Source organism: Rissa tridactyla, chromosome 2 (assembly GCF_028500815.1).
Source record: "Rissa tridactyla isolate bRisTri1 chromosome 2, bRisTri1.patW.cur.20221130, whole genome shotgun sequence".
NCBI classification, from domain to species: Eukaryota; Metazoa; Chordata; class Aves; order Charadriiformes; family Laridae; genus Rissa; species Rissa tridactyla.
The window spans coordinates 167,378,753-167,391,111 of NC_071467.1; the positions used below are offsets into that span (position 1 = coordinate 167,378,753).

General features: G+C 53.8%; 1 protein-coding gene across 4 annotated transcripts in view; it reads left to right on the forward strand.

Annotated features, from left to right (window-relative positions):
• Positions 1 to 10,346, forward strand: part of DHX30 (DExH-box helicase 30) — a 33,072-nt gene extending 22,726 nt beyond the window's left edge. For all 4 annotated transcript variants that reach the window (XM_054191388.1, XM_054191389.1, XM_054191386.1 and 1 more), the window contains 12 exons: positions 1,237 to 2,058; positions 3,098 to 3,176; positions 3,974 to 4,078; positions 5,210 to 5,385; positions 6,372 to 6,578; positions 6,997 to 7,078; positions 7,604 to 7,797; positions 7,878 to 8,037; positions 8,352 to 8,509; positions 8,976 to 9,079; positions 9,207 to 9,346; positions 10,020 to 10,346. In XM_054191388.1, coding sequence (XP_054047363.1) covers positions 1,237 to 2,058; positions 3,098 to 3,176; positions 3,974 to 4,078; positions 5,210 to 5,385; positions 6,372 to 6,578; positions 6,997 to 7,078; positions 7,604 to 7,797; positions 7,878 to 8,037; positions 8,352 to 8,509; positions 8,976 to 9,079; positions 9,207 to 9,346; positions 10,020 to 10,255 — 2,463 coding nt within the window. In that variant the 3' untranslated portion in view covers positions 10,256 to 10,346. The remainder of the gene's footprint in view (positions 1 to 1,236; positions 2,059 to 3,097; positions 3,177 to 3,973; positions 4,079 to 5,209; positions 5,386 to 6,371; positions 6,579 to 6,996; positions 7,079 to 7,603; positions 7,798 to 7,877; positions 8,038 to 8,351; positions 8,510 to 8,975; positions 9,080 to 9,206; positions 9,347 to 10,019) is intronic.
• Positions 10,347 to 12,359: the final 2,013 nt, after the last annotated feature.

The window sequence follows — 12,359 nt, forward strand, 5'->3', positions numbered from 1 at the left end:
CTTTGTAGGTTTACAAATGCTGCCTCGTGCGGGTGTTGGTTCCATCAAACCGTGGCTGTGCCTCATAGCTTTACAAGGAGGAGGTGCTAGCACTTGCACGTTTCCCTTGGGAGTGCCTGTCACAGTGGTGGGTGCAGGTCCCCAGGCACCTGGTGGTGCTTTCACCCAGGAGATCCCTCTTCCTGGTGGACCAGTGGTGAACAGACACCCATGGGAGCTGAAGCAGTGCTGAGATAGGGTTCCTTAGGAGCATTCACTGCCAAAGCAGGAGTTAGTGCTAAGATGAGGTTGAGCAGAGCTCAAGTACAAATGTTTGTATCTTGTTGAAGTCAGTGAAAATAATGCCCGTGTTTGGAAGTTGGCAAGTCACTGATGCAGTGCTCCTGGGCTTGACAGTAAAGATCTCGGGTGATCTTTACGGTATCTTGCAGATACTGTAAAGTAGTAAATGTCGTAAAAAGCCAAGACTGTGCCTAAGACAGCAGCTGCTTCTGAATGACCTGCTGTAAGTGGATGAACTAAGGGCTAGAGAAGTTAGAAAAACAGCAGCATCTTTAAGGAGCTTCTGTGATCATGAGCCGTCACACCATGCATGAACCACTTGGGTTTGCAACTCTGAATAAGGCTGAATCCAGAAATACTGATTTGTAGCTGAACTTGTAATCCTGCAAACATCTGGGCTGATGCTTTGATTTGTGTTCTAGACAATTCCTGACCTATTGTTGCTTCTTTTAGTTCTTCCTGTGGGATGTGGGACTTCTGTTTTTTCTTTTGCCAAGATAGAATGTTTCTGGCTGAGCTGAACGCTTACATTTTGTGTGAGTTACATGTCTGGGCTTCCTGAGGGAGAGAAGGGTGGTGGTGTAACTTGATAGTTCCCAAAAGTTGTCTTTGAGGGGCCATTGCATCGCTTGCATGCAGTGTAGCCACTGACTTGGAGAGCTTAAATTACTGTTCTGTGCCTGTCAGTTCAGGCATCAGCGCTAATACCTCTCTTAAAATAGGGGACGCAATGAGGAAAATGCAGGGAGCTGCCCAAGTTAATTCTCACTTTAAATAACCTCAATTCGGAATATAAATGGCCGGGTTACCTGAAATCTGAAGAGACTTTGGCAGAGCGTCATGGTCACTGCAAAGCCAGCCTGGCTAAGTCTGTTCCAGGCACTTTTTCTTTCTGTCCTTCTCTGGACTGGTACTAATCTTTCTGTCCCTGCCAACTTTCTCCATTTCTCCCAGTATCCAGTGGATATCAGGGAATCCAGGCCCCGGATTGCTGATGACATGATGAACCTGAGCAAGGAATCTGGTGCGATAAGTGATGCAATCACGGGGAAGACATATATACCCATGTTGGAAGCTGAGGAAGTGCGCCTTAGCCAGAATCTCCTGGCCCTTTGGAAAAGGAGAGGATCCTCATGGCAGGAGAGCCACCCACTGCCAGTAGATCCTCACAAGGACACCATCCTGTCAGCCATTGAGCAGAACCCTGTAGTGGTAATAGCAGGAGACACAGGCTGTGGGAAAACCACGAGGATCCCTCAGCTCCTGCTGGAACACTACATCCTGGAGGGCCGTGGCGCCCGCTGCAACGTAGTGATCACCCAGCCAAGGAGAATTAGTGCCATCTCGGTTGCCCAGCGCGTGGCACAGGAGTTGGGTCCCAACATGAGGAAGAATGTGGGCTATCAGGTGCGACTGGAGAGCAAGCCACCTGCCAGGGGAGGAGCCCTGCTCTTCTGCACCGTGGGCATCCTGCTGCGAAAGCTGCAGGGGAACCCCAGCCTGGAAGGTGTCAGCCACGTCGTGGTCGACGAGGTCCACGAGCGAGACGTCAACACGGATTTCCTGCTTATCCTGCTGAAAGGCATCCAGAAGCTCAACCCTGACTTGCGCCTGGTCTTAATGAGTGCCACAGGAGACAATCAGCGTTTCTCGCATTACTTTGGGGATTGCCCTGTGGTTAAAGTGCCGGGTTTCATGTACCCGGTGAAGGAATACTATCTGGAGGAGATCTTGGCCAAACTGGGCCGGCACCGACACCGGCACTATGAGATCAAGGTAGGTGTGCCGCATGGTGGTGAAGCTGTTTCCCTTGGACGAGGCACTGACTTCTGGCATATCAGCAGGGGAGAGTTTGGGCCTGGAACTGGTCCCTCTTTCCTGTGGTTGTTGGACAGTGTTTGCTTAGCTTTAATTCTGCGTCAGCCACTCTGACGGAAAGTCAGTTTAGCAGAATCCCGGAGTATTTTGATTAAATTATGGTCCAACACCAGGATGGTTGTGGCTTACAGCAGTCTCTTACCTAAGGGGTTACTGTCCTGCGTGACTGAATTCTCTGATGGCTGCTTTTTGCAACTAGTCGTACTGTTCCTCTGGAAAACGCCCTTCAGATGTGTACTCTTTGCTGTGGCTACTCTTATTCAGTTGGTCGTGGAGTCACAGAGTTGTTGGCATTGGCCGGGACATCTAGACATTTTCTAGTCCAGCCTGCTGGACCAGAAGCTGACAGCCCATTTCTCCAGCCTGTAGAGGTCCCTCCCTGTGGCTGAGCAACCATCTGGTGTATCAGCCACTTCTCCCACTTTTGAATCATCAGCAAACTTGCTGAGGGTGTCCCATTGCCTTCAGGGCAATGTTTCTGTTGTGGCTGGGATTTTGACTTGCACTTTTTAAGCTGGCCTGATAGGTGTGTTGCAAATTACTGAGAGATAAAGAAGCTGCTGCTCTGTGCCTGGTGGATTTGAAGTCCCAGGTGCATATGGCACCATTTTGTCACCCAAAATTTCATGTTGATTTTTGTTACTTGTTTGGTGCTGTTCAGTAGAGGTACACAAATCTCAGCTCCCAAGTCTGGAGAAGGGGGAAGGGACTGTGTATTCTCATTTCGCAGCAGAGGAAACTGGCAGCAGTTGTGACCAGAGCAGGTTCCAGATGGAGCCCAAACCAGGCTCCTGAGGTTCCTGGCTCCTGGTCCTGGGGAGGCCGTCCAAGTACAGGCATTTGCTCTCTTCAGAAGATGCTCTGGGAGGCTGTGTGCCTTTCCGCTGTCTGCTAGATTGCCGCTCATTTATCTGTGTGTCCCCCCTGTTTTTTCCAGCAATCAGATGATGAATGTGTCCTTGATCTTGATCTGATCACTGACCTCGTACTCCAGATTGACGCCCATGGTGAACCAGGTAGGTTCTGCCTCGCCCCCTTGCTCTTTCCTTTTGCTGGGGGTGAAAAAAGAGTGAACCCTGCAGAGCCCAGACCCTTTGCAGAGAAAACGTGATGCTGAGCTGGCTTCTGCAAGGCCACCTTGAATTCCTGTTGAACTGAGTGGTCTGGAGCAGTGGGGCATGAGCTAATTCTGAGTCTTTGTCTAAAACAACATCTGAGTCCTCAGTGTGTCGGTCTTAGTGTCCTGAGATACAGCTGTTCCTGGGCTGAAGGGCAAGACTTGTCTGTGCTGCAGCATTTGCAACCTTGTGCTGCACAACTTAGTATTGGAGCCCCATCCCTGTTAAATGTCTTTGCCTGGGAGATGGTGTTTTTGTGAAGAAGGCAGGACTCTCAGATGACTTCTGAGCTTTAAGTGTTTTAAAGCCTAGTAGAAAGTGTTCAATCTCAAAGTACGGGTAACCTGGTTTCTTTCTGTCGTTAAAACCGTGCCCTAATGAGCTCACAGAAGCAGATACGGCATAGCAGGTATGAAGTCTAGACAAATGTTCCCTTGGGTCTGACTTCCCATAATGGCTGTATCCGTCATTTGTTCACGATCAGGATGATGCAGGTTTCCTTGGAGATCAGCTGGCAGGGGGCATCACAGACCAGGGCCCTGCTTTTCTTTGGGTTTCTTGGGCTAAAGGTTGCTGTGAGCTTGGGGAAATAACGGGTGTCCCTTCTGTGCAGCAGACGCAGTTTCTGTGTCTCCAGCTGGGGAAAAATGCTTGGATTTCTAGGTCACTCGTTCTTAACTCTTGCTCTGTTTCAGGTGGGATCCTGTGCTTCCTCCCTGGTTGGCAGGAAATCAAAGGAGTGCAGCAGCGCCTGCTAGAGATGCTCGGATCTCAGAACAGCCGGTACCTCGTCTTGCCAGGTGAGATGGCCAGGCCAGAGCTTTTCTCCCCAGGGTTCCGGAGAATGGTTAGGCCACTTGACTCGATGAGCCCCTTCGGCTCTTGCACTCCGATACAGAGCAAGTTTGTATGCTCTGATGTACGTACCTGTTGTGTAATTGTGCATGTTAAGCACAAATAACTCCTCCTAGCAGAGGCCATCCAAACCTGTATGTGATCAAAGAAACTGGCTTCCTGTTTGCCTCCAGCAGTTCAGAATTAGGCGAGGAGGAAACTGCTAAATTCTGCATTGCTGTAGCTGCATGCTGAGCCTACATAGAAAAGATCTTCAAGACCTGTTTTGTGGGATGGAGGTGTACTCTGCAGCTCAGCTTTGATTAGTGAATTTAACATTCTCTATCCCAGGAGGGAGATTTATAACAAAAGTCAGTATTACTCTGCAAGGCTGTAATATTTCTGGGGTTTGTTTGGGGTTTTTTTCTTTTTTTTTCTTTTTTTTCTTAAGTCTTCCCTATTCCATGTCAAATAAGGCCAGCCAGGAGCACGATTTTGAGCAGTTCAGTTGCGAATAAATGCAGGTGTTCTTTTGTGAAAACTGCATGTTCTTGTGCTCCCCTGCTGTTCTGTGCAGTTGCTAGGAATTTCTCCGCATCACTGATCTGTAATAGGGCAAATACGTGATAAAAAAAAGAGTTACAGGCCCTTGCTGATAACCATTTTTGACCAAGTGAAGGCAAATGACAATGAGGATACCCCATTCCCCTGCCTCGGAGGCCTTTTGAAAAGGGGGAGCTGCAGAACTGGGCTGTGGGAGGGAGTGAGGCTTCTGCTTGGGATCCAGGGATGTTCTGGTGATGCCATTAGCCTCGCTGGGACAGGAGGTAACCAGAGCTCCTGCTGATGTTGATCCGTATGTTGAAGCAACTGAAATAAGGCCTTCCTTAATGATGTGCGGAAGATTTTTGCTGAGGTCTGGCTGGCAGGAAACAGCTGACAATAACTATCAGTATTGCGAGAGGTGTCCCCATCCCTGTCCCCTGTTTCTAGAAGTGGGAGGTGATGGTGAAAGAGGGCTGAGAATCTCTGCCCACCTTGGCCTTGTACTGCAACGCAGCTCAGCAGGGCAGGACTGACTGTTCTTCACCTCCTAGTGCACTCCAACATCCCCATGATGGACCAGCAAAACATCTTCCAGCGACCTCCACCTGGCGTCAGGAAGATCGTCCTGGCCACCAACATCGCTGAGACCTCCATCACCATCAATGACATTGTCCACGTGGTGGACAGTGGCACGCACAAGGAGGAACGCTACGATCTAAAGACCAAGGTACTGACGCTTTCTCGTCTCTAAGTGCGTTTGAGACGTACTGGAGCCAATGGATGTTTTCAGAGCAACATTTGAGATGCCATTAACTGGATGATAGAGCTGCTTCCCGTTTTGGCCCTTGGGGCATTGTCGCTGTGTCCCTGTTTGGGGACAGTGTTTGACTCATCTTTCGGAGAGTGTTTGCCTTTACTAAGCTCCCTGCCAGGCTCCCCATCAACGTCTGAACAAGTAAAATTCTGGTGTCTTTGAAGAAATGGAAGGCAAATCCTGCTCCCGTCCCATCTCTCTGTCACACCTTCTAACATCTGTAGCTTTTCCGTTTGCTTTCTGCCTTTTCCTGTGATTTCATCATAAACTGCTCTTGTTTGAAGCTATCTTGACCACAGTGCCGTAGCTTGTTAGCCAACTTTAAGGGTTTACGCTGCTCTCAGGCCATCTTTCTGGGGGTGTTGGGCCCTGCGAAGGCTCTTGTGCATACGCTTTCATAGGAGCGTGAAGGCAGCCGTGCCGCTGGTGGGAGAAGGGATTCTGGCTACGCACTGCTGCCCCTTCCCCTCCCTCTGCTAGAACACTTTACAGGGTCGGGTGGCGATTCACACCTTGGCACAGTTCTAGTTTAAAACCAACCCAATTTTAACCCAGTTCGTCTCAATGCAGACCCTGCAGTGCCTGCGCTGGCATGCAGCCGGGCTTGCCTGGAGGAGGCAGGGAACACACTCTGCTGGCAGCTCCCAGCAGGGCAGCGTGGTGTGGAGCCAAGGCAGGTGTCCAGCAGGTGGCATCAGGGTCTCATCCACGCACTGAGCAGCTCAGACCACGCTGCTGCCTGCTGGAGACCAGCATTGCAAGATGTAGGAGAGTGGGAAAAGCTCCCCTTGCCCTTTAGCAGCGTGGTTGAACAGTCGTGAGGTGTCTGTGGACTGGATGGGAGGCTGCATTTAAACGGGACGGAGAGCCATGACAGCGCCTAATCCTTCTGCTCCTAGGTGTCCTGCCTGGAAACGGTGTGGGTGTCCAAGTCAAATGTGGTGCAGAGGCGAGGGCGTGCTGGCCGCTGTCAGTCGGGATTTGCCTATCACCTCTTCCCTCGCAGCCGCCTGGACAAGATGCCGACTTACCAGGTTCCAGAGATCCTACGCACCCCACTGGAGAACCTGGTGGTTCAGGCCAAGATCCACATGCCGGAGAAAACAGTAAGCACAGTGCACGCCCGCAAGACTGCAGCCGACTGAGCCAGCGGGGTGCAGCCTGCCTAGTGCCAGTTCCAGAGATGTGATTTGACCACGAGCACGAGTAGGAAAAAACCCAAGAAGCTGATGACTTGAGTTCTTGCTTTCCTAAGTGCAGTGCTGGCTAGGGGAGTTAAGAGCAGGAAACGTATAGATTACTTAGATTACGGAGTATGTCTAAAACACTCTGCGAGAATGGAGAGGGCTGAGCTCATATCCCTGCAGGCAAACAGAGAGGGAACTGTGGTGCAGTCTGGGGCAGGGCAGGGGGCTCCCCAGGGCTCTCCCACACTCCTATATGGGAAACATGCCCTTTTTTTTTCCTTTTTTTTTTTTTTTTTCCTCTTTTCTTAACTTTTCCCTTCCCCCTGCTGTTTTACAGGCAGTTGAATTTCTCTCCAAGGCTCTGGACAGCCCTGACATCAAAGCCGTGGATGAAGCAGTGATCTTGCTGCAAGAGATCGGTGAGCTAACACTGCGTTCTGGTGTGGGCGTGATGGAAACACGTTTGCTGTCTAAACATGGGAAGTGGGAGTTGGCACAGGATCCTGTGGGACAGACTGGGCAGGATTGTCCCTAGATAGGGATGGCGGCTGATAGGGACTTCCCAAACCACACACATTGTGGCGGTATCTTACTTCTCACGCTGCTTTGCTCAAGAAGTGGGGAGAATTTCCCAAGGTTTAAAAAACAAAAGGGGAGGAGGAATGACAGAGAAAGAAGGTAAGTTGTGATGTGGAGTTCATAGCTGGGGTCTTGTGGATTGTCAGCTGGCTGTTAAGCCTTTTTTTTCAGCCTCAGCTCAGTTCAGCCTGGGAGGTTCTGGGCGCATATGGCAGGCACCTCTGTTGTGTGCCTCTTCTGGAGGTCACACCAAGTCTTCCAAGCCTGGTAGGCGGGTTCTCCTGGCAGTTCCCTGAAGCCACCAGCCACCACTTTGGCCCTGTTTGGCACTAATGGATGCGCCCTTGCGGGCGGCTCTGTTGCAGGTGTGCTGGACCAGCGAGAAGCCCTCACCACTTTAGGCAAACGCCTTGCCCAGATCTCCACAGATCCTCGGCTGGCAAAGGCCATCGTCTTGGCGTCCATCTACCGTTGCCTCCACCCCCTGCTTGTCATCGTTTCTTGCCTCACCCGGGACCCCTTCAGCAGCAGCCTGCAAAACCGCGCAGAGGTGGACAAGGTGAGGAGCCCATCCTGGAGGAAGGTAGAAAGCAGGTAGGGAAAGGGCTGTAGCTCCGCTGACGTGTGTGTCTCTCCCAGGCCAAGGCTGTTCTGAGCCGGGAGAGCGGGAGCGACCACCTCGCGTTTGTCAGAGCCGTGGCAGGCTGGGAGGAGGTGCTGAGACGCAGAGACAGCCGTGCCAGGGATAACTACCTGCAGGATTATTACCTGTACGGCCCCAGCCTTCGCTTCATCAATGGTGAGTCCCAGAGGCCTGATTGTCCCCTCTGTCCCCTGAAAAGGCTGGAGCACTGGTGGAGAACGTGGTGCAGAAGTGGGGTAGACTGGGCAGGTGACAGCTGGAGTGGGCGCAGGTTCTGGTTGTGGCACTTGTGAGGGCAGGTGTAGCCCTGGGTGACGGGGAGGCCACAGGCGCAGGACAGGTCTCCAGTCCTAGTGCCAAGGCTGGGCCTCCAAGGCCGGAGCTGGCGTAGCCCCACTGAGGTTATTTCATTCACGGTGAGGCGAAGGAGAGGGTGACTCTCATTCCCTGGGGCTGTCTCCTCCCTGTAGGCCTTGTCAAGCAGTTCTCTGAGAACCTCTACGAAGCCTTCCTGGTGTCATCCCCATCTGATTGTACCATGCCTTCGTCTGTATGTAACCAGTACAGTGAAGAGGAAGAACTGGTCAAGGGAGTCCTCATGGCTGGGCTCTACCCCAACCTCATCCAGGTACTATCTCCTGCTCCGCCATCGCTCTCCTGGGCTTGTTGGTCACTGCGGGTAGCACAGGGAAGCGTTGAGGTGCCAGAGACGCTTGTCATCTCTTGGGACAGTGTGTCCTAGGCTGGCTGCCTGCTCGTGCTTCTGCCCCAGTGCTGTCCCTGGATCCTTCCTTCTGAGATGTGGCCCCCCCCCAACCTGCACAGGTCCATGCTTGGGTTCTTGTAGCTTGGTCTGGGAGCCATCAAGGTGGCGTCTTCCTCCTGTTTGCTGCCCCTTGCATGGCGTTTGGTGCCTGCCTGGTCGGTCACCCCCATGTATGCGCTCCGCTGACACAGCAGAGCGGCTGGAAGTGGAGGAAGATACCTACCCCTACACACGCGTAGCGGGGACGGTTGCGGGGAAAGCCGGGCTGGCTGCCTGTGGGCAGTGCCTGCTGGTTGGGCAGGTGTTGGAGAGGCTCTTCTCGTTCCAGGTGAGACAAGGCAAAGTGACCCGTCAAGGGAAGTTCAAACCCAACAGCTACGCGTATCGGACAAAGGCTGGCACCGTTCTGCTCCACAAGTCAACAATCAACAGGTGGGTGACGTGTCTGCGACCATGGGAGGGTGGGGACCCCGCACCACGCTCTGCCACCGACACGCATGCCAGAACCGGAGTACGACCCGTCTCTGCCCGTGGTTGACGAAGCTGTTCCCCTGTGCAGGGAGGCGTCCAAGCTGTACAGCCGCTGGCTAACGTACTTCATGGCGGTGAAGTCCAACGGCGGGGTATTTGTGCGGGACTCCTCCCAGGTCCACCCGCTGGCCGTGCTGCTCATGACCGACACGGATATCCATGTCCGAGGTGAGTGGTGCTGCAGGACTGACGCGTCCACCTGCACATCCTCTTGTGCCCGACACCCCAGGCACCCCGCTCCTACAGCCCGACCGCAGTCGAGGAGCTGCAAGGTGACCCCCCGATCTCTGCTCCGGGCAGCTCTGCTTCTCCCTTGGCCAACTGTCTTCCCCTGCTTTCCAACCCTCTTACTTTGGACTGGGGGCGTTGCTGTAACGGGGCCACAGAGGCGAGGATTTGTGAGCTGTTCCCAGCTGTAACTCTCCAGGGAGACAGGGCAACCCAGCCGCAGGCAGGCTGAGCCAAGCGGGCTAGTGCCGGGAGGCTCATCCCTGGGCAACGAGGAGTCGGGCTGGTGTTCAGCCGTGGCGGGTGTGCAGGGAGGAGCGAGCCCTTCTCCCCGGGGACGTGTTCCTTTAGCTCGTGGGGTTTTGGCAGTGCTGCAGTTGGGCTCAAGCCCTCGAGCTCAGACGGGCTGCGCAATCCCACCTCCCTGTGGGAAACAGTGGGACGACGCTAGTGAGATGGGTCCCAGCACTCCCTGGCTCTTGTGGGACATGTTTGGCCCAGTTGAGTCGTGACTCTGGGCTAAAATGAGCGTGGGGAGGAGCGAGCGGCCAGCGCAGGCCGGAACCGCTCAGCGCCGTTCCTGCTTCTCACCTCCTCTCTTCTTCCCACCAAGATGATGGCTGGCGAGCAACAGTCTCCCTGACAGACAGTGACCTCCTGGTGCTGGAGGGAGACTCCTACACCATCCGCCTCCTGCGTGATTTCCGTGTGTCGCTCTCCAAGATGGTGGAGACGTGCCTGTGCTATGAGATGGCGGCCATCCCTGGGGACCTGCACCACCAGCACAGCCAGCTGCTCGACATCCTGGTGGATCTGCTCAAAGGCCCTCCCGGCAGCTTTGGCGCTTAGGCGGAGCTGGAGGATTGTGTGGGGACTTGTAATTTGTATAAAGATGTTCACAAATGTTTATTTAAATAAAGTTCTATTTATCCCTTGTGAAGTCATCTCTCTCCATCCTAGAAGATTAATGTTGTCTGAATCTCCTGCTGTCGGCTCCGTGCATGGTCACCGCGTAGGAAGAACCAGCGCAGTAACCGCCTGGAATGGACTGGGAGCACCGATGGACCCCGACGCGGCCTTTGTGGGCACCCACCTCCTCCGCTCTCGACAGCGTCGGTCCCTGAACTGGAAGGCGAGGACGCGGCTGCTGCGGACCCTCCTCTGCCCCATCCCCACGGGGCTGGGCTGGACGGAGCAGCTCCGGTGCCGGAGCTCCTCCCGGCTCAAGAGGAGGACGGATGTCTCGGCTTGCGGCTGTGCCTGCTCCGGGGACCGGCGCCGGGCAGCAGAGCGTGGATCCAGCAGCTCCGGTGCAGGGTGGTGACCGTCGTCATCGTCATCTTCGCTCGTCGGAGGGGAGGAAGCCCCGAAGGCGCCGGACGGAGGTGACATTCCACGCGGCATCTCCGAGCCTCACGGCGGGGCCCTGCCACCCCACAGCGCGAGCGCAGTCGTGGCGTTGAGTGTGAGATGTGACTTGTCGTTCCTAACCTGCCTGTACTTTTTGTCCTCTTGCGTTGTTCTTAATTTTTTTTTTTTTTTTAATTATTTCTTGTTCTCCCTACGTCAAGGAGGCCGGATCCCTGTAACTCGTGCAACACAGGACGTGATTGTAGATGCCAGTCTGCCTGTGAGCGCTGTCTCCTGCGGGAAGCCAGGAGCATAGGCACAAAATTCTTTGTTTTCTATGAACAGGGACCATATTTCTGTGGAAGGAGGATTGTGACAGGCACAGCATTAAATGAGAAACCTGGAGTTTAATCCCAGCTTTGCCTTGGATTCCCTGTCAAATGAAGACAGTGACCTACCTCACAGGGCTGTTGTGAGGCTTCGTTAATGTTCGTTACGCGCGTGAGCCCTCGGGCTGGACAGTGCGGGAGAGTTCAAGTCCTTCACACTCGGTCGGCGGGCGCTGGGGGGCAGTTGTGCCCCCTCCTGGGGCTGGAAGCGTCGGGGGGGCTGCGAAGGGAGGGGAGGAGCGGCCGCTGCTTTCCCCGGCAGCTCGGCGAAAGGCAGTGGCGGGGCCTTGGCATCATTTGTTTTTATTCACCGTTTTCTTATGCTCTTTGTACCTGGAAGCGATGCGAGGTGTGACCGCGCCAGCCGGGCCCCCGCTCCCCGGGGAGATGGAGGGGGCAGAAATCCCTGGGCTGAGCGCGTTTCTGCGGAGGGGAGCGAGGGCCAAGGGCTTCCAGCCCTGAGGAGCCCCCAGGGGTCCCTTCCTCGGGGCCGCCCTTCGCCTCTCCCCCTTGTTCTCTACTACGATTTAATTTACTCGTCATGGGCTTTAATTAAAGGCGCTGTGGGTCTGTCATCGGAGCCGAGGGCTGTGCGGGAGCCCCACGGCTCCCAGGGGCTGTGGGCGAAAAGCACAAGGGCAGGTGTCGGGGGGGGGCCAGTGGCCAACTCCAGCAGCGGGGCCGGGGCTGGGGGGGGCGTTTCTGGTCTCCCTGAGCCCTCGCCGTCCCCCGGCCTGTGTTCGCTCAAAAGTTTTCATCTTCATTTCACTTGCTTGAGGTTGTCACTATTATTTGACCAGTGTTTGTTTCTTTTGGCCTGTATAATGGGCAGTATGGGTTTCCCTTCCAGCAGGTTTAAAAAAAAGAAAAAAGAAAAAAAAAAAAAAAAAAAAAAGGAAAAAGACAAAAAAAAAAAAAGACTAAGCTATTGTCTAAATGGTTCAGAACTAGTGTGATATTGGGATACTTCAGTGGCTGTTATGTGATACTGGATCTTTTTACAACATAGATTAAAGACAATAAAAAGGGATAGAGTAGTAACTGCCTCTCTCCTCTTCCTTCTTTGGCGTTTTTTCCTACTTTTTGTTTTTTAAAGAGCTGAGCGAAGCCTGAAGCTGCTGCTTTTTGTGCTGCTTCCCCCGGGCTGGGCCCAGCAGGGGAGTGATGTTCTGTGAGACACCGCCTCTCCCCCGGGCCCCCCCAGATCCGGGGGG